The 19,895-nt window shown below is 39.8% G+C and overlaps 1 protein-coding gene across 6 annotated transcripts in view; it reads right to left on the reverse strand.

The window, feature by feature from the left end:
* Positions 1 to 19,895, reverse strand: part of DLC1 (DLC1 Rho GTPase activating protein) — a 243,040-nt gene that overhangs the window by 88,711 nt on the left and 134,434 nt on the right. Inside the window, exon 1 of one of the 6 annotated variants that reach the window (XM_072334572.1) lies at positions 9,044 to 9,336. The exons of the other annotated variants lie outside the window; for them this stretch is intronic. Within the exon in view, the coding sequence (XP_072190673.1) occupies positions 9,044 to 9,158 (115 nt within the window). The 5' untranslated portion in view covers positions 9,159 to 9,336. Of the gene's footprint in view, positions 1 to 9,043; positions 9,337 to 19,895 lie in introns of those variants that run through there. 6 annotated transcript variants of the gene reach the window in all.

Genomic DNA, 19,895 nt, shown 5'->3' on the forward strand with positions numbered 1-19,895 from the left:
ACAGGTATGTGCACATTGAGCACACTCAAACACAGCCATAATTCAAAAACAAGCTATACTTGCTAAATGAACTTCTCACACTCTGGAGATACTGACACCAACAAGCAGTCTCTAGGAGATGTTTTCTGCATAGGGAGAATTTGACCCATTTTGTCTCTCCCCTATTCCTACCAGAGCCCCAGTCAAAATGATAAACTGGGCACTGCTGGTGGAACTTGAGGACTGGCAAGTTCTCCGCCTGTGCTGATCTGAGTCACCATGGCAGGTTTCATGTAAATAATAAATACATTTTTATAGGTTCTGAATTTATCTCCTCCCAATGAGCCCTGGCACTGATTGTTTTACAGATTATATTCCCTTCAAAACAGGACCTTTATGATCTCACTTTCTTACACACTGCTGAATATGCTTCAAGGTTTAATGTATAATAGTGTCAATCAATGTGCTTTGATACATCTCTCACTTTCACCCTTTCCACCAGTCTTGAACTGTGCAGCTACATAAAATGCAAAATGCATGTTTAGTCACAAGTTTTATAAATCTGATTCAGCCTCTTAATGAGATGTGGACTATCAGGGAAGCTGTTCTGCCAGCAAGAAATCTGTTTTCAGTGGGAAAAAGCTGATGGAACTAACCTTTGAAAATTGTCGAAATTCTTAAAAGTGGAATTCCATCATATAAAATTAGCAAGCATATAAAACATTTATTGCCATAGAGATGGTATACAGATGGTTGGATGTGTACTTTTTTTGTACTCTGTTTATTGCCAACATTTCCTTAAAAGTATTCAGCTATTTCCTTATATGCAACCTACACTGTAACTGGGCTCCCCCCTGTGTCTACTGCAATAGTGGCATTCCTTCTGACTAATAAATATTCTCTACATGGCAATTAGGTTTGGGCATGACTGTAAATGCAAAGTTCAGGAGGTTGCTGTTAATATTATCTTATGTTCTTATTTCCTGTTGTCTTCATAGCTTAACATGTTTACTGCTAAATTGGAACATAATTAGCAAATCATATAGCTCATTTTTTACTGAAAATAGCAACTCGGCAAAATGTTTCCTATCGTCTGGGGCTGACCTTCCCACAGGCTGCATATCCTGGAACAGCACATGGTAATAAGAGAAATCAGTTACCTTGGGTCTTTGCCAAGCACTAATTTCATTTCTCTGGCTGCTCCCCTCCTTTCTAGCTCTTCTCCCTGCTCTCCCCCCAGTAACGCTCACATATGTGAACTGGAGTCAAGAAGTTGCAGTTGGTAAACAAAACAAAGACAAAACTGCTAAGAAGTTAATGAAAACATCAGTAAGTCATGGCATCTGGATCTCATCATCCCCCTCTGACGTCAGGAAGATGTCCAGATGCTAACAGAACTGGAGCAGTTGAAATATTTTTTGAGCAAGGCTCTTCCAAACAGTCAGATGCAAAGCAGTTCAGCACTTTCAGCAGTTTTTAAGGAATGTTTCAAAAGTATAATGACCTTTCAGATGTACAAAATGCCTGCTTTGTGCTGAAATCAGAAAGAGTTTGGGGAGCTGTGTCTGAGACTCAGAAGCCCCACTTTTGGAAGCTGGAAAGCAGGCAGCCGTTTGGTTGTCCGTCACCAGAAGGCACTTCTAGCAGGGACACAGTGCTTGTCACATAGCACACAACGTTTAACAGAAGAGCTTAACAGTATCCACAGTGATGAATTATGGAACAGGGGCCTGAGAGAGCAAGTCATAATTTTCATCTTTCTCACTCATTTTTAATCCCTGTCTGACAATCTATACCTCATGCAAGCCTTGCATGCTGAAAGGTATAAATGATGAGGCTGGTGTACTAACAGGTGGCTGCCAGGTGTACTGCTTTTTGCTTTCCCCTCATGTTCAGGCAGACTGCTAACATTTTCCATATTTGGATACTCCTTTGCTTACGGAGCAATATTGCTGCTCAGTTCCTCTCAGGCATGTTTTGTGGGCTGCTCAGGCTGTGTTCCCTGCTCTTTGGTCAGTGCTTATAGAGAATTCACTAGGAGTTCCTGAGAAAGCAGTAAGTTTATTTCTAAAAATTCCTAATTGCTGAAGTGTCCTGGGACTGAATTCTTCCTTTACACATCCCTAACGTCTCAAGCACAGGACAGGATACAGAGTTGCTGGCTGTCCACAGCCATCCTAGAAATAGCAAAGATGATTGTTGAAAAGCAGAATGCTGAGAAAGGGTGTATTTCCACAATCCCCTCCAGCTGTTGCAACTTGAATGCAGTAGGATTTTGTAGCAACCACTTTCGCAATAAGCTTAGCATACTGTATACTTTTTATTGTAAAACTGGACAAAATAGTGCCGCTGATGCATTCTGATTCCAGAAATGACAGTGGAACTCCATGAAATAAATGTTTTCAGTATCACTCATGGAAGTGAAATGTGAAAGTCAAAAAAAAAACAAACCCTCTTTCTGATTGCTCAGTCTGCCACTACTGTAACTGAATGCTGCCATAAGGAAACATCCATTAAAAATACAAAACAATAGACAAATGTATGCTATATATTAAGGTTAATATTTCTGTTTATATTTCCATGTCTTTATTTGAAAGATCATAGAATCATAGGATCACCAAGGTTGGAAAAAGCCTAAAAGATCGTCCAGTCCTACCATTCACCTATTACCAATAACTCCCACTAAATCACGTCCCTCAATACTACATCCAATCGTTCCTTGATGTAAAGATGTAAAGAATTATAAATGACATCAATGAAACTGATATTTTCTCCAAAACTTGCTTATACTACATGCTTGTTTACAATTCCATGGATAACAACAAAACTTTTAAGTACCATCAAAGGGAGGAAATTTTACCGTGATAAAAATTATTTAACCATTTAATCAAAATAAATGTTTGCTGTGTTTTGCACTGAATATCCTATGCCTGCATTATTATAAAAATGACTTCTTCTGTTGTGACTCCTGTATGTTCACTTTCTGTAAATTACAGCCTATTTACAAGAAATCACACTGATATTCAGTCATTGTCTATTTTCTAGGGAGTGGCTGTTTTGAATATTAATATAATAGCACTAATAAAACATCAGACCTATAGGAAGTTATTTTCAGATTAGGCCTCATTCTTTTCCTAAAAATATTCATTCAGCCATAGTATCTTATCTAAGGCTACATATCAAGTGGTCTCAGGTTTTGCAATGTATTAATCTTCTACAAGTTTATTTCACCTACACACACTGTAAATCAGTTTCTCCATTCTTAGAACAAAACAAACACTTAAGTCAGTAATTTGTCTTCTCCATGAGTATCAATTTTACGGATACATGAAATGTAGTGCAGAAATTTTTTCTTCAGTATGAGGTTTTAATAGGTTCCCTCAGATGAACCCTCTTTTATTTGTTTCCTTTACATCCTATATACATCTGCAAATCTACATATCTATTTCTATATAACTGTGAACATATATATGTATACACACACATATATATACACACACACATATATATGAAAGTCTGGAAGTATAAGCAGTAGTTGGGAATTTGTAAAGAATGAGAAAGTTCTATTCTCAAAGATTTTGCAACCCAGAAAAGGGCGTATTTTAAGGTATCATAGTTAACAAGAAAGTATAAATGAAAGCTGTAGGTTCTGAACAAATGTAAGTACGGAAGTACTTGCAATGAAGAGCAAATTATGTAATGGAGAGAAAGAGAAGATAGTATATCAGGCAATGCCAATGTACGTAAACAAGATGCGCATAGAATGCTATGGCCAGTAACAGGAAAAGCTATATAATGATATAATGATAAGCAATTATCATAAATTAAAAAAATAAAAGGACAGCTCAAGGGAGCCTGGCAACAAGATCTTCATAAGTAGACTCAAAAGTAAGCCAGTCTTTATTAAATGCTTGAAGCTCAGATGAAAGCTGTCTGATTGCCTTCTGAAAGGAATCTAAATGGAGCATAATTTAATGGAACTACTTTTCTGCAGTCCCAGAGTTCTCTTTACTTCTATATCTTTAGCAAGAACTTGAAAGGACATATATAATCTTTCCAGATGATTAAAACTCTGTTAAAGTAGGGAATAAGAAGAGAAGCGGTCTGTAACAGACCTTTGCAAATGATTGATTTTTCATTCTTCTGGCGTTTAACACAAAACAAAACAAAGAGAAAGAAGAATGACAAAACCTCACTTCATATTTACTTTAGTCTAAAATGAAAATATTCTAGAGAATGAAAAGTTGAAAACTGGAATTAACTCTGAGGTTAATGACAAACTGTAGGCTTTCATTGAACTTTAAGAAAAGAATGGCATTAAAATAATAAATGGTAAGTAGCTAAATAAATAATTTCAAATAGAAATTGAAAGTTGCAGGCTTACTTTTTAAAATGTCAAGTAAGTGATTTTTTGGGGGGACTTTGATTGACTAAGCTAATGCAGCAAAAACAGCAATAATTCATGACACACGACTATTAATATATTATTTTTGTCTGTAACAGAATCACAGAATCACAGAATTGTAGGGGTTGGAAGGGACTTCTAGAGATCATCGAGTCCAACCCCCCTGCCAAAGCAGGCTCCCTACACACCAGGTCACACAGGTAGGCGTCCAAGTGGGACTTGAATATCTCCAGAGAAGGAAACTCCACAACCCCCCCTGGGCAGCCTGTTCCAGTGCTCCATCACCCTCACTGTAAAGACGTTCTTGCACACATCTGTGCGGAACTTCCTATGTTCTAGCTTATGTCCATTTCCCCTTGTCCTGTCTCCACATACCACTGAAAAGAGACTGGCCTCACCACTATGTTCCCCACACCTTAGATATTTATAAACCTGGATCGGGTCCCCTCTGAGTCATCTTTTCTCAATGCTAAACAGACCCAGTTCACTTAGCCTTTCTTCACAGGGAAGATGCTCCAGGCCCTTCACCATCTTTGTGTCCCTCCGCTGGACTCTTTCCAAGAGATCCCTGTCTTTGTTGTACTGGGGAGCCCAGAACTGGACACAGTATTCCAGATGAGGCCTCACCAGGACAGATTAAAGGGGAAGGATCACCTCCCTCGACCTGCTGGCCACGCTCTTTTTAATACACCCCAGAATGCCATTGGCCTTTTTGGCCACGAGGGCACACTGCTGGCTCATGGCCAACCTGTCATCCACCAGGATGCCCTGGTCCCTCTCAGCAGAGCTCCTCTCCAGCAGGGTAGGTACTCCTCTCCAGAGTAACGTTAGATATTTCAGAAGACAATTTAGCTTCCTCATCAAGAAAAGTATAGAAATAATTGTACTCAGCATCTGATTGTGGTTGCTAAAAAATGCTGGTGAAAAAGCAAAAAACCCTAGGATCATGTCATATGATAGGCATAATAGGTCTTAGTAAAGTGCAGACCTACAATCTACCATGCAGATAATTCAGCCAACAGTAGAGGCACTGGCAAAAGTCTGACTACAACATTTTGAAGCTACATATGATTCTGAGATGAGAGCTCTGGGGAAGCCCACCCAATGCTGCTTTCCTCCTTGTACATCCAGCCCTGGTCTATACTGGGAGGTCTGTCTACTAAATGAACCAGTGTGCTTCTCTTCCCTGCTGAGAATGTGGTCTGACATTATGAAGGGGAATAAGCTGCATTTGGAATTCCCAAGGACATGTTTCTATTTCTCACATATGTAGTAACAGGAAATGCTGTGATTTTTGTATCACCCATTCAGAGATCCTAGCAACCTGAGTCTTGTTCTGTCCTCTTATTCATTGCTGCTTATTTCTTTGCCACAAATCATATCCCATCTCTACTGGGCATTTTTTATGTCCCTGCAATTGAAATGCATCCATTGTGTTTAATGACTTATTTAATATTCATCTTCCACATTTTAAGATCACCAGATATGACTGTAAATATGTGTCTAGATTCTTGTCTGCGCAAACTAAGAGAGAGAACAAAAGACACCAAGTGGGAAACCATGAACTGCCATTAAAAGATTGACCATGATGTGACCACACTGAACTGCAACTCACTGTTGCTCAGGAGAGGTATTTTGCATGCTCCTTCACTACAGCACTTTACATTTATGCATGTGTTCTTGGTCGGCCATATGTTGCTGAGCCAGAGGCCATTTTGCCACCTAAAGAGAGGAACATGCAGCTTCTCAGCCTTTATATTAGGGTTCAGGACCAATGTGAGAGTGTTGCACTGTATTACTCCATCATGGCCATGGTGGGACAGCATGCAGAGAGGACTTGAGAAGACAGTCACTGTTCATTTGCATTCCTTTATCACATCAGCTCAAAACCAAGAGGTCTTCAGCTACAGTCTTCCGGTTTCATGCAACATTAATAGCCTTTTGAATATTTTTTGTCCAATTATAATGTTCTTTCATTTTGTTGTTCAGACTACATGATCTAATGTAAAAGACTGTCTGCAAAACCATGACAAAGACATATTAGAAAAATGTTGATGATGTTTTTCCAGAGTATATGTAGAGACTAAATGTCTCTATATAGATAATCAAACAACCTGTTTGATGATTATATCAGAGTGTATTGCATGATTTGCCATCATTCTGTGCAGACTAACAGATTGTTTTTAAAGGCAAAACATTTTTTAAAATTATTTTTACTTGAATATTCTACAAAGAATGCATACTTCACATTTTCTTATTTCTTCTGCTCATATCGAGTTCTTTATTTAAAGGTGTGTCCTGATAACACAAATTGCTGATCTAAGTGGATTTCTTAATTCAGAGTCATGACACTTTGCCATTTTTTGGCTGTCAGCATTTTAAACTGCTGATATTCTGGAGAGTAAACAGAACAGCAACATGGTTTATTGCTGTTTTGTTTCTCTTCCTGAATCTCTGTTGTTTATGAAGTATTTTCAGGAATACACCCTGATATCTGCACTCTAATTGCCTACTGCACTGCTTATTGGGTGTTCAGCAAGATTTTCTGACTTTCTGACTAACAGCAGCCCAAATACACTAAGGGCCTGACAACCCTACATCACTGGCAGAGTCTGGAAAATGGAACTGTCACTACTCTAAGAGTCCTCTAACATCTAAGCCTTGTTTTGATAAAAACTGTGACGGCTCATAACCATCTGCCAAGCAGAATAAAAACATGCCAACCCTTATCAGCACAGTTAAGGAGGCTAAAGGGTTCATGTTCACTCCTCGTTTCTAGGAATGTGACAGTCTCAAGAAATATAATTAGCTGTTGTCTATCCCCCAAATACTGAAGGTTAAATATATATGTTTATCAAGGACTTTTTATACCATGATAAAACGTATGCATTTCCATATACGGGTCACACATAGTGGGTCCAAATTACATATAATTGTATTCTTTTGTATGTGAGCCAATGAGAGGAAAAAAAGTTTACAGAAGACAGTTGGTGGTAGTAGTTGTCTTCTGTGGACATAGGCCAGAGGCGTGTGGAATCCATTGATGTCAATGCCATCCTGAACTTAACCATAAATTTAATAAAGTTTATTTCAAAGCACTCACATAAACATCTCAAGCAGGTGGAATGGAAGCACATACCAGGGCAAACAAGTGTCCAGCTGACCAGGCAACACACAGATTGATCGAGGGTTCAATTGCCCTCACAAGCTTCCCTTTTATATTTCTGTGACATTCATGCCTTCTTATAAAGACTTTCTTCTCATTCCACTGAAGGTTCAGCAATATGCCAAACATAAGGGCCTGTGCTATGACTGCTGCTCTATGTCCTGCCTGCAGTCTTTGAACTACTAAAGAGACCCATTTTTTAACTTTAACAAACCTCTGAGATACAAAATATCTGCCCAGTCCAGTTTGTCATGGAAGACGTTAATGTCTGGCACTTTCACAGCACTGGAACCCTGGTGATGAACTGCAGAGCACTGAAGTAAATGGGTTGTCCTCATCTCTGACACGTGTCCGTGAAGTCTTACTGTAAGAGCACGAGGCCTTACTGTAAGAGCAGCAAAGCTGAGGTCCTCAGTCCAGAAAAGTCATTATCCCCAATTGGGAACAAAAAGCATCATGCCACTAGCACACTGCACAGAGCAAATGCCATTGTTTCATAACATGTTACTGACCCTGTTTCCCTTTATTGGTTATGGTCACTAACTCTCTAACTACCTCCTGTGACTGATTCTGTAATCAGCACACCATCACCAGCGCCTGTGACATACTGAGCAGCTCTCATTCCTCCTAAACATAAAGTGCAAGAGGATGATGTAAAAGTTGAGTTTACATTTGTGGGCCACAAAATCTGCTCTCGGTCATCTCATCCTGATCTTATAATTGCTCACATTTCTCCTCCCTCCTCCCCCACTGTAAGTAAACAAACAAACCACAGCAGTCCCTCTGGCAGGTCACACCCATTGTGCAGCTTCACTGCCCTGCTCTGAATCCTCCCAATGCCATGACAATAAAAGTAACAGCCCCAGCAGGGTGAATGAGAAGAACTCGATCTAACAGGCAGACAACAACAGCAGAAGAAATCAAACGAGTTAAATTATCCTTTCCTCCAGCCCTCTGCTATAGTTTGCCTCGGGCTTTTGGGTCAAAATAAAAATGTGAACTGTGACCATGTAGTTGGTGCTTAATTTCTGTCTCAGAAGCCTGTCTCTGGCATATCTGAAGCTCAGTTGGAGCTTGCAGCACTAGCAGCCCTGCCAGAGGAAATACCAGCCATGGCTCAGTGCGTGGCCCCGCTACTCTGACTGACACACTGCTTGGCTCGGGAATGGAACGCGCTGAGGTACAGCACAGTCTCAGAGTGCTGTCTCTGACCTAGCAGCAAAATAAAATGCTTTGGCATTCTTCAGGTCTAGGGACTGCAAAAGCAGACCCATATTCTTTTCTTTTAGCTGCTCTTTATCTTGCCTAGATAGAGCAGTGCACACAGTTTTCACTGTAGGCGTAGCACAGAGGTAACATGACACAGAAACAAAACACTGGAGAAATACTTAGAAGCGACACCAATTCATTATGCAAATGATACAGCTAATTACCATTATTGATTACAGTCCCTTGTGAATCTTAAAGCATGCTTATTTCAATGCCCTTCTCACCTGCCAGACGTCTGTCTCGTGTGTTTTTCCAGATAACATCCAAGGCTCTAGCAGTGGAGTCCCTGATATGATCACTGAACGATCTTCTCAGAGGGGCTTTCGCGGGGTGATTCATAATGCAGATCGATCACTCATCCGCAGGTGAACAGCCGCAGCTTGGCCCCAGGAGAAAGGGCATCTTTTGCCCTGGGCTCTGTCTGAATTTCTCTCCAGCAGGCAGGCAGGTTACTTCATGGAATTTGTCGTCAGCTCTACAGAGCTTTCCCTTGAAGAGTCAGGCATTGCAGTTCTCACTGCGGATGCAGGAAAGCTTAGACTGCAGCCAGCCTACTGGAAAGCTGCCAAAATCTTACATCTGGAACAGTTTACAAATGAGCTAACGATACAGTCATTTAGATTTGGAGCTTTATTTGTGGATATCTATAGGATTCTAGCTTCCTGTTTAATCAAATAACTTACTGGACACATACTTGCATGCTCATTTATTAGGATAATATTTCTCTGCTTAACTGATATTTCAGGTAATCTTTCATGTTTTGACATGAAAAAGGTAAATTATAGGAAAGAGCTACAGTTATGTTAAATATCCGTGGTTCGAATATGTTATATTTTAATCACATTTTTCCAGCATATCACCCTATTTGTGGCACAAAATTGGGCCTGATTCTGATTATGTAGCTAGCATTTTATGCAATAATGAAGGGATAGAAATTAAAATCCAGAGGAAAAGCGTGAAGGCAAAAAGGAAGAGGGAACTAGGCATCTGCATCTCTGTCAAAGATAAGATCCTGTTTGTAAGTTTATGCATGTAAATCAGATGAATAGCCACAGTGAAAAGCCATTTGCCCTTGCTTATTTTGACCTTTTTAATTGATTACTGTCCTGTGACTTCCCTGAGGGAAGAAGAAAGGAATAAGAGGGTAGATGAGATTCTTTTTTCCTTCCTAGTATGTATGAGATGCCTGTCCTAACATGTGAAAAGGTGAGAGATCCCACCCTGAAAACCTAATTCCATTTGACATCAATGAGAGAAAGGACTGTAGAATAAAGTTGTCCTCATGTTAATTCAAGGTGGAGTCCTTTATTTTTACAGCAGCAACTGCATTTTAAAGTTGGATACCATTATTTTCTTGCAAAGGACCATGTTTTCATTAAATTGATTGATTAACTTCTCACAAGGTTGGCAAACACAGATTAAAGTTCAGAATAGCGAGTTCCAGCCTGTGGATTCACATTCCCTATCAACTCATTCTTAATAACAAAAGTGTTTTTCTTCTAATTCTGTAATAGGTAATTTATTTCACATTTTCTTACTTACTGCAGCTTTTCCTGTGCCTTCTCAATTCCTTGTGTTTTTGCTAGTTCTCATTTCCTCTAAGACAAATCATGATCTCATTTTGCAAGTGCAAAGACTGTACATGACTTGAAACAGTGTAACTGAGGGAAGAACCCTCTCACCATCTGATCAATGCAGATCATAATTTCTTCCCATCTAGGCCTTTGTTTTCCATCTTTGCAGAGTATCTGCAAACATTAATGTCATGAGCACATCTTTGAACAAAACCAGTAGTATCGAGGGATCTTCAGAGTTTGAAATTACTTTCTCCATTATACTCATCCTACTTTTCAAGGCCTGATAGGAAAGAAGCAGCCAACTCTCTGGAGAAATTAAACACCCTTGAAATACATTTTTCTTTTATATATATATATATATATATATACACACACACACATATATATATATATTTCCATTCTGGCAAAATTTCCTTGTGTAGTAAGTGACAGTGCTTGCATAAGCAAATAAAGACATTATGGCTGCAACGTAATCTGTCTATTTGGAAACTTAGAAAACAAAGACACCGTGCTCAATTGACACCTGTCACTGTTTCTGTTAGTGGTTAGCTTGGAATAGTATTTAGTTCATTTTTAAATGAGGCTGCAATAAGCTGGAAGAAAAGCATGATCTAAATCTGGAATTTAATAGGTATAATTGTATTTCAGTTGAATACCACCGTCAGAGGACAACAGAAGGCAATGAGGAGCAACTGAAAAGCTGCTGAGTAAGCAGCCATCCTACATCTACATAAACAGCAATGCGTCCCACAAAGAGTGAATATATACAGGTACCCAGTTTCTGACACATCTCGAGAGGGGTTACTTTACACAAAATCTCCCTGTGTCTCATGGAATGAGGGAATCCTCACTAAGAGCTCACTGGTACACTAGCATGTTACCTCTTCTGATTCAGTTTCAACTGAAAGCAGCTGCTCTCTCCATGCTCTGAGGCTGCTTGGAGATAGGAAACAAAGGGAAGTGTTGGAAGATTCTTGTCATAGGCATACTCCTGGTCCAGATAAAAATGCCAATAAAAACACATTCAAGAACATTCATTTTAGCAGCTAAGCTCACTGAAGACCTGCTGTGAAAATACTGCCTCCTATTTAATACCTCAGATATGGAGGCTGGTGGTGTGGGTATAGAGGTTGAACTTTCCCTCTGATATTTCATTACATTTTGTTGCTGTGTGACAGATGGCATAGACGGGCAGTCTGACACAATAGCATCTGACACAGTACTGTGTATGAAGCAAAGGTGTGGAACTGAATTCCTCCATGGGGAAAAACTGGCACTCAGTGACGTTAATTGGTGTTGATGATGTTGAACATCCATGGAGACCAAACAGTGGATGTGAGCACAGTGAGGTGGTGTGTTCCAGCAGTGGCAACAGCTATTTGAAAGACAAACTACATTCTGGACAGCCATGTACAGCTATCAAACAATGAAATGAAGAGGTTCTCAAACAGCTCATCTGCACGAATCAGTGGATTACAAGCAGAAAACTGTGTATGGAGTTTAATATTGGGTCAATGCACTGGAAACGATGGTGGCAGTGTTGGAATATCACACAGTTTGTGCCAAGTGGGTCCCATGAATGTTCACACAGGGGCAGAAAGAACCAATGTGAGCCTGAAGATGACAGTTTCCGGGATTACATCAATACTGGTGATGAGATGCGTTGTCACTGCTATGAGCTGGAGTCAAACTGGCAGCCCATGGATTGGTGACATGTGAATTCCCCATCAAAGAAAAAGTTCAAGAAGACATGGCCATCAGCAGATAAAGTGATGTGCACTGTCATTTGGGATAGGAATAGGATTATCCTTCTAAATTTTTTGGAATTGGTCAGTCACCTCTGCAATGATGAATAAGCTGAAGGCTCAAACTGCCAGAATGAGACCAGAGAAGACAACAACTTTAATCTTGCAACACGATAATGTCTGGCCCCATGTCAGTCTGAAGACCTCAAAATACATTGTGAATCTTGTCTGGACTGTCCTACTACACCCAATGTATAGTGAAGATTTGGTGCTTTCTGACTTCCATCTGTTCGATTAAAGATGAACTGTGTGAGCAACATTTTCCTAGCAATGATGCTATCATAGCAGCTGTAAAACAGTGGGTCAGCTCCACTGATGCAGATTTTTATGAGCAAGTCATGCAGGCTCTTTTTCATTGCTGCTGAAAATACGTAGCTTATGGTGGTGACTACGCTAAAAAATAGTTCTGTAGCTGAGAATTCACTCCATCAAACAGTGTTACTGTGCTCTTTATATCTGTCGTAGTTTCCATGAAAATAAATAGGAGGCATTACTTTCAGAGCAATCTATGTATATTGCAGATTAGGGTTTAATTCTTTGAGCACTTTTGTGGGTTCTGTTGCATACGTCAGCATGTCGTAGCTCAAAATACTTAAAATTGTCTGTACAACCAGTTCAATGAAATGGGCTGGTAAATATCAAAATGACCCAACAAAGGACAAAGGGGTGTAACAAATCAGAAGAAGATGGCTAAGGGAATCTGAGAAGTTTGTTGCTAATTCACATGCAAATGGATAATCTAAGAATTTAATTATATGTCAGAAAATTCTAATGAACCATATACATGAAAACAATTAGATATAAACAGACTAAAGGTATAGGTAGAAAATAAAAGGGCATTCATTTTAGAGAAAGGTAGACAGATAGATATAGCAGGGAAAATAGCTAAAATGATATTTGTACAATAAAAGAAGGAAATTTGAGATGCATGACATCCATTATGGTCATAAAATAAGCTGAGAGATTGCTGTACAATATGAAAGCCTAAAATGGATTTTAAATTTTGTTAGAAGGATGCATCAGTGCAGAGCTGCATCTTAGTCCGTATTATCGCATTATTTAAGGAACATCTCTTGTGGAACAATGCACTCAGTTTTGGTCTGGACCTCTTGATACCCAAAAGATGCTGAAACGAAACCCACAAAATTCTTGGGTACCAGCAGTTGGTAGCAGCATGGACATGATGGCAGGAAGTCTTAGTTCTCCACTGGGAAATGTGTATGTAAAGGAAAGCTTACAAGTTGCCCCTGATGCTGTGCGGTTATCCAACAAGATCCTCCACACTGCTTTCCCAAATGTGGCTCTGTCTTTAGAGAAAAGCTACCGAAACTGCACAATGCCAGATCCTGTCCAAATGATTACTGCCTATGTAGAAATACTTTCCCCTTCAGCTCAGAAATATTCCCTCTCTCCTCACAAATAGAGCTGTTTGTAGGCAGACATCTGCCCAAATCATATGCCTGTAATAAACTTAGGCCTGTTTGGGTGGAAAAGCATATCTCATTACTCTTGTAATCTTGCACTTGCAGCCTGAACTGAGAGAGGATGCCCCTGGTGCCAAGTATATGTGTACAGAACTTGGCTAGTGAACCTCTGATGGAGGACAACATGAACATATCAGATTAATTTATGATGAAAACTGTTAATCCAAGCAGTTAAACTGAACCATTGGGAATGATATGAAAGAAGAAAGGTTTTAATAGTGAAATTGACAGAGTGGCAAAGAAAAAGTTGTCAGAGGAAATGGCAAAAACTTTGGCTGTTATATTCAGGAATGTACTGGGAAATATCTAGAAAACAAATATCCTTGTTTAGCTGGGAAATGGCTTATGCTATATGTTGCATTCACAATTCAATTACCTATACACAAGTACAACAACAAAATGAATGCAAAAATAAACAATCCCACAACCAGCATTCATGTAAAATGTATGATGCAGCTCTAACTTTTTGTCTGGAAATTCAAGACCAACAGCAGGCACCAATTTTTTAATTGAATAGTGCTCATGGTGATCATAGTACAGTCAGTACTCCAGCTATCCTACAGAATTACTTTTACTTGATGAAATAAAATGAAAAATATAAAGAAACAGTTAACAGTCAAAAGGTAAACTGGATGGGCCAGAAAAGGTATGTGCTGGATTGAAAATAATATGAAGGGAATCTGAAGGAGAGTGGTCTGTTGCTGACAAGAGAGGAATGTGCTAGACAGTGTTTGGGGGAGGAAGGCCTGGTGGAGGGAGATGGCAGAACCCATGAGCAGAGAAGCATGCATGCCTGAGAACAGCTTCTGTAGAATTTCATAGGCAAATATTTATACAGACAAAACCCTACCAACTTTCTGGCTGTCTAGTACAGCATCCTCTTCTCACCCAGCCTGTTCTGCCTCTAGAGTGCAGCCACCAGGCTGCTTCCACTTTTCAGGAATCTCTTTGGAAATGGTTTTCATACTAAAGGCAAAGTTGTGCCTCTCTAATTTTGTTATTGAGGCTGGATCTAAGTTGTAAAAAGCTGCTCATTGTTCTTAAACACATCATCCATAAACCAACGGAGGTCACAAGGCAGAAGTTAATATCTTACAACTTAACCTTAACACCTTAACAGTTCAAGCTGAGGGATCTTAGCTTGCCAAACATACTTTTTCTTTTCTTTTTTTTTTTTTTTTTCTTTTTTCTTTTTTTCCCTCTTTTAGTTGCTCTGACCTTACTTTAGTTTGCAAAAATAGCATTAAAAATCCTTTCTACTTCCTAGGGCAAAGAGCAGATGAAGATGCATCAGGTATTGGGGCTGGACTGGAATGATGATCTCATTTTTTAGTTTTGGCAGTATTCAGTTTCTAGGAAGTTGTGCAAGCCTCACTCTCCTCAGGTTTGTTCAGAGTGTATCAACTTCCCCTTCTGTGTGTTTATGAATGGGCAGATTCTTATGTTTATCTCTGTTTCATCTATGCAATTCTGGCCTCTTGAGTCTGGAAGGATGTATGCTTCCAAAATATGCATAGTCAGAGACATGTCATTTTTTAAGCATGTTGCCAGTTTGAGCTTTTCTGTAACCTCAGTACTGCCTGCAACAAATGATATGACAAATTCAGACCATCTTCCTTGGGTGGTCTGTGCAGCTTCCCTGAACTGAAGCATGAATCCAGCTTTTCTCATGTTACAGAATCAAAAACGTAAAGACATAACTCTCTAAAAGTATTACAAAACAAAGGAGTGATCAAGAATCCAAACTTTGGGTCTAATAAAAACGCCTGCTGGGCACATGTCATTATTTTAGTTCTCAGCAGATGTCTCCAAATGTTATCTAGAAGATCAGACAGGGAAAGAAGCCCTCTGAATTCAGGCTTTTACACGTATTGCTTTTCAAAAGAAAATCTAGTACTGCAACATATGCAATATTTAGGAGATCTGATACAAATTAGACCTTTAGACAAGCAGCAGTTACCCATTAAAGCAGACTATATAAAGATTTAGAGAAATTTCTACAGAGAGATATGCAAATAAAATATACTTTCTTGAAACAGAAAAGTTTCTTTCAAGAGAAGTTTGACAAATCTCAACAAAGTGCTCCATATGGTGTGTACCTTTGCTCAGTTTCCTCTATTTTATTATTTTTTTCTTTAGATTCTTTTCTTCAATCAGAGAAGGCAAAAATATTTAGAAGTTTCATTTAGCATACAGACATCTTTTTGTAAGGATGGAAATTGCTGGGCAACTTATCTGTCTCATGGGCAGCTTGTCTGCGCTCAGCTTTCCCCATGCCTTCTTAGGGAGCAAAGCAGCAGGCCACATGTGGGAGCCTGTCATCCTAATTTCCTCCCTCCCATCACTGGTAGGAGTGGGGAGGTATGCAATATTATGGTATTTCCAAACAGAGATTTTAATGAAATGATCCATTAAAATGTCAGAAGGACATTATTTTCATCATTCCTTGCTCTAGGAGTGAAAATTGGCATGTTAAAGAAACCCAGGCCTCCGGACATGGAAGGAAAGGGAGAAGGGGAGAAGAAAGGAAGAGACAGAGAGCAAGGAACTGAGTTTAGGGATTATAGTGAGGAATATTCTTCCCTCCTCCCAAGCTTCAACTTCCTACTTCCATTGTACTGATGGAGAACACTAGGATTCTTTCTTGCGTCAAGAGACACTGCATGTTATAAATAAAATAAAGTTAAAATGAAGTTTAGTTCTTGAAGGAAAAAAGTGTTGAACATCGCACAAGCCTTTCTACTCAACAGACTTGATTTTCTCTTTGCACCTTCTACGTTTCTTTTCCTCCTTTCCAAGTACCCATACAAGATACTCCTCGCTGCTGTTTTTCTCTTTTGGTTTCTAAATCCTGCTCTGCCATGATTTGTACATCCCTGTCCTGGCAATGGCCCTCTCCATCATTTGACTTCTGGTTCCTATTAATGGCTTCTCTACTCTGTGTTGCTCCCTCCACTCTTTGGTGGGATGGTTGAGTGTTTCCTACCAGTGGTAACATGGCTGCACTAGGTGTGACAGGTGGGAGCTGCTCAGTGCCTTGAGCTCACTTGGAGCTGCACCTGAGATAATAGCAAATGTTTGGGTGGTGCTTACTGCAAAGGTGCTGACTATAGGAGAGCACAGCTCACCCTCATATTATCGCTTGTCCAACAGAGATATTTGGCTCTCAGAACAGTGCTCTGTGCCATATGTCAACACCCTGCAGTTAACCTTTGAGCAGCCTGGGAGCTAAATGGATGCTGTCTGGAGAAGAGATACTAAACCACACAGCTGTTAAAGTTTCCTGAGATGCCTCCCTGGACAGGACTGCACACTGCTTGCCTCTCCAGGGCAGCAGAGTCATGGGGAAGCCCTCAGGCAACTTGCCCTTCTCCAGGTGGCAGTCATCTGTACGCACTGCTTTTGTAAGCCACACGTGTTGCACCCACATACCATGGCCCAGACCTGCATTTTTGAACAAAAGATATGTTGTTTTTGGGAAGGAAATGCCCCAAACCCATCGACAGCAGTTCATGACTATCATCAGTCTTGCCATCATGGATTTTTCAGTGTCTAAAAGTTAGACTTCTGTTGAAACACTGAGATCTTGTCAAAATATCCACCATCACTGTCTTTTGGTGTCCTACAGGTACATGCTGGTAGTTCTATGAAAACTTGATAGAGTAGCTTAAGTCTTCTATTATACTTCTATGAGTTTCAAATTGAACACGATCGCAGATAAACACTATTTAAGAGAGCCACTCTATTAAACAGTCGTATTGTGCTTTTTGTTGTAGTTTCCATGGAAACAAACACAAGGAGTTACTTTCAGAGTGAAACTGCGTAGTAAACTTAATAGTGTGATCAGGGCCCCATTTTACAAACAACCTCAAAAGCTTAATTTGACTTCCCTGCACTTCAAAGTGTATGCTTATCTGACCACTTCTGGACTATGATTTCACTATCACTGTACGATCCAAAAATAGTAAATATTCCAATGCAGCAAAACAGAAAACATTTCTAACCACAGCAATAAATACAAAATAATATGAAATTACAGAGTAACATGAAAGAAGATACACATATGCATTGTACATATTTCCATATTAATCTGCTATGTTTTGAATGTAACTAGTTATAACCTACCCTTATGTTAACCAGAAAATCCAGCCCTGTCCCTGGTGCCAACTGTTTTTTTTTAAATACTGCATATTATTGAGAAAAAAATGGTACCTTTAATGACATTTAATGGTACTGGTTCAGATCAGAAAAGAAGAGTTAAAGCCTCACTGTGTGTAGCTGTATGTGAGGCATCTGCCTTGGGACATTCACGGGAATATTACTCTATAGGGGTGCCCAAACACCTCCAGTTACCTGACTGTAGATGGCAATAGGCTGTGAATGAGGACAAGTTTTCAGCATTAACCACGCCCTACCAAAGCAACATAGTATCAAATAGCAGTGTTTCTTCCTCCATCACAGTGACCTGATATGCAAATGGGCCATACCACGATATCTTTTTGCCAGATGAGTAACACATTACATTACAGCTTTAGTGGTCCCAGAGTGGGGTTAGGACAGGATGATAAAGTCTCACAGAACAAGATACATGGCCTACGGTACTTCTTTTTTTCCCGTGGAAATGAAAATGTATCAGTATGCAAAACTGCAATGATAGCAAATCACAGATCCCACAAAAGGAAAGGAAAAAAAAAAGAGCCCAAACAGCTCAATACTTCCCAAACAAATCCTTACTGTTATTCCCTGTTATATGGCTGGTCACTATAATCTTTTTTTCACAATTAGCTGGTTTTATTCTCCTTCCTGTTCACATCTGCTGTGTCATACGAAGTTGGTGAGCCCCCTGGGTTAAATGATTTCCTGTTTAGAGATCCCTGGCACAAAATGATCCAATATAAAAAAGACGTAAAGGCAATAAAATCAGTGAGCTGGTCTGCAGTAACCGACACAAACACTGATTGTGAATAAAGCCAATTTTCTTGTAAAACACTGTTCAATAAATTTAAAATGCTGTAGCAGCAGCAGCTGGCTGGTGTCTGGGTGCATAGCACGTGGAGTGTTACACGAGCCAGATTCATCTCAGCCAGAGGGTAAACAGGGAGTCAATTCAGGCTGCAGATGGAGATCATCCTGAACAGAGAGATCAAAGAGCAGCAAGAAACTTTAAACTAAAGAAAAAGTCCCAGTTCTTGCAGGATAAGGCAAAGGCTCATTCTTGAGAAGATTTAGTGAGGTTTAGGGGACTCATGTAAGTCTTCTTTCTTAGTACTGCCCTGTGTAAAGTGATGGAAAGAAGCTGAACTGTCCTCGCTTCTCATTCCTGCTGCTGCCACTGTGGCACTGTGAAACATGATCTCTGCAGAAGCTCTGTTTGTCACGTGAAGACAGTCAGAGTGTACCTCTGCATGAATGTTTGTGGCTTCTAGGACAGAGAAAATGGGAGAAAAGTCTGAGTTCTTTGTAGGAAATGATGACATTTGCATGAGGAAGTAGGATCCCAGTGGTATCTAAGCTTTATGATATGCACCCATACAGACTCTCAGTATGAGATTTCACTAAAGTACTGAGTTTGTGAATGGTAATTTTGCTCAAATTTTTATGTGAGATAGGTGATTTATTTTTGACACTGTCTCAGTTCCTCAGGCTCCTTAGTTCAGCTACTTTGATGCCATGCTTTGTTTGTGACATAACCTCTTTGACATCTTTTATTTATGTGTTTATTTTAAAACCAGTTCTTACAGGAAAATAAAAGAAAAAAAATATGCTAGTTTCCCAATAAGTATCAGAGTATGATTTGGTACAGGAATTCCCTCTTTTGCAGATGTAGTCCTTTTTCCTCTTATCTGAAAGTCTATTTGGCATAGCTATTGACAAGCCACTGAGAGACTATTTCACAGCAGCTCAGCAGCATTGAATGCTGGCTGCCAACAAAGAAGATGTTCTTCTCACCTGGGATACGTGCAGACTGGGAGCTCTTTGCAAGCACAGTCCTGAGCTGCTGCCAGCTCTGCACTGGGTGTTACAAGTAAGAGAACTTATCTCATCTGGACTTTTACCAACCCCAGTGCTTCATCTCACTGCAGGGTGGAAGATGATCTCTCACCAAATTTAATATGGCCCGAGAAAGTTGCGCTGGGGTTGTTATGCACTGATTTGTGAAGCAGGAGCAGGAAGAGGGAGAGATAGACAATGGGAGGAGAGGGAAAATGT

Source organism: Excalfactoria chinensis, chromosome 4 (assembly GCF_039878825.1).
Source record: "Excalfactoria chinensis isolate bCotChi1 chromosome 4, bCotChi1.hap2, whole genome shotgun sequence".
Taxonomy (NCBI): domain Eukaryota; kingdom Metazoa; phylum Chordata; class Aves; order Galliformes; family Phasianidae; genus Excalfactoria; species Excalfactoria chinensis.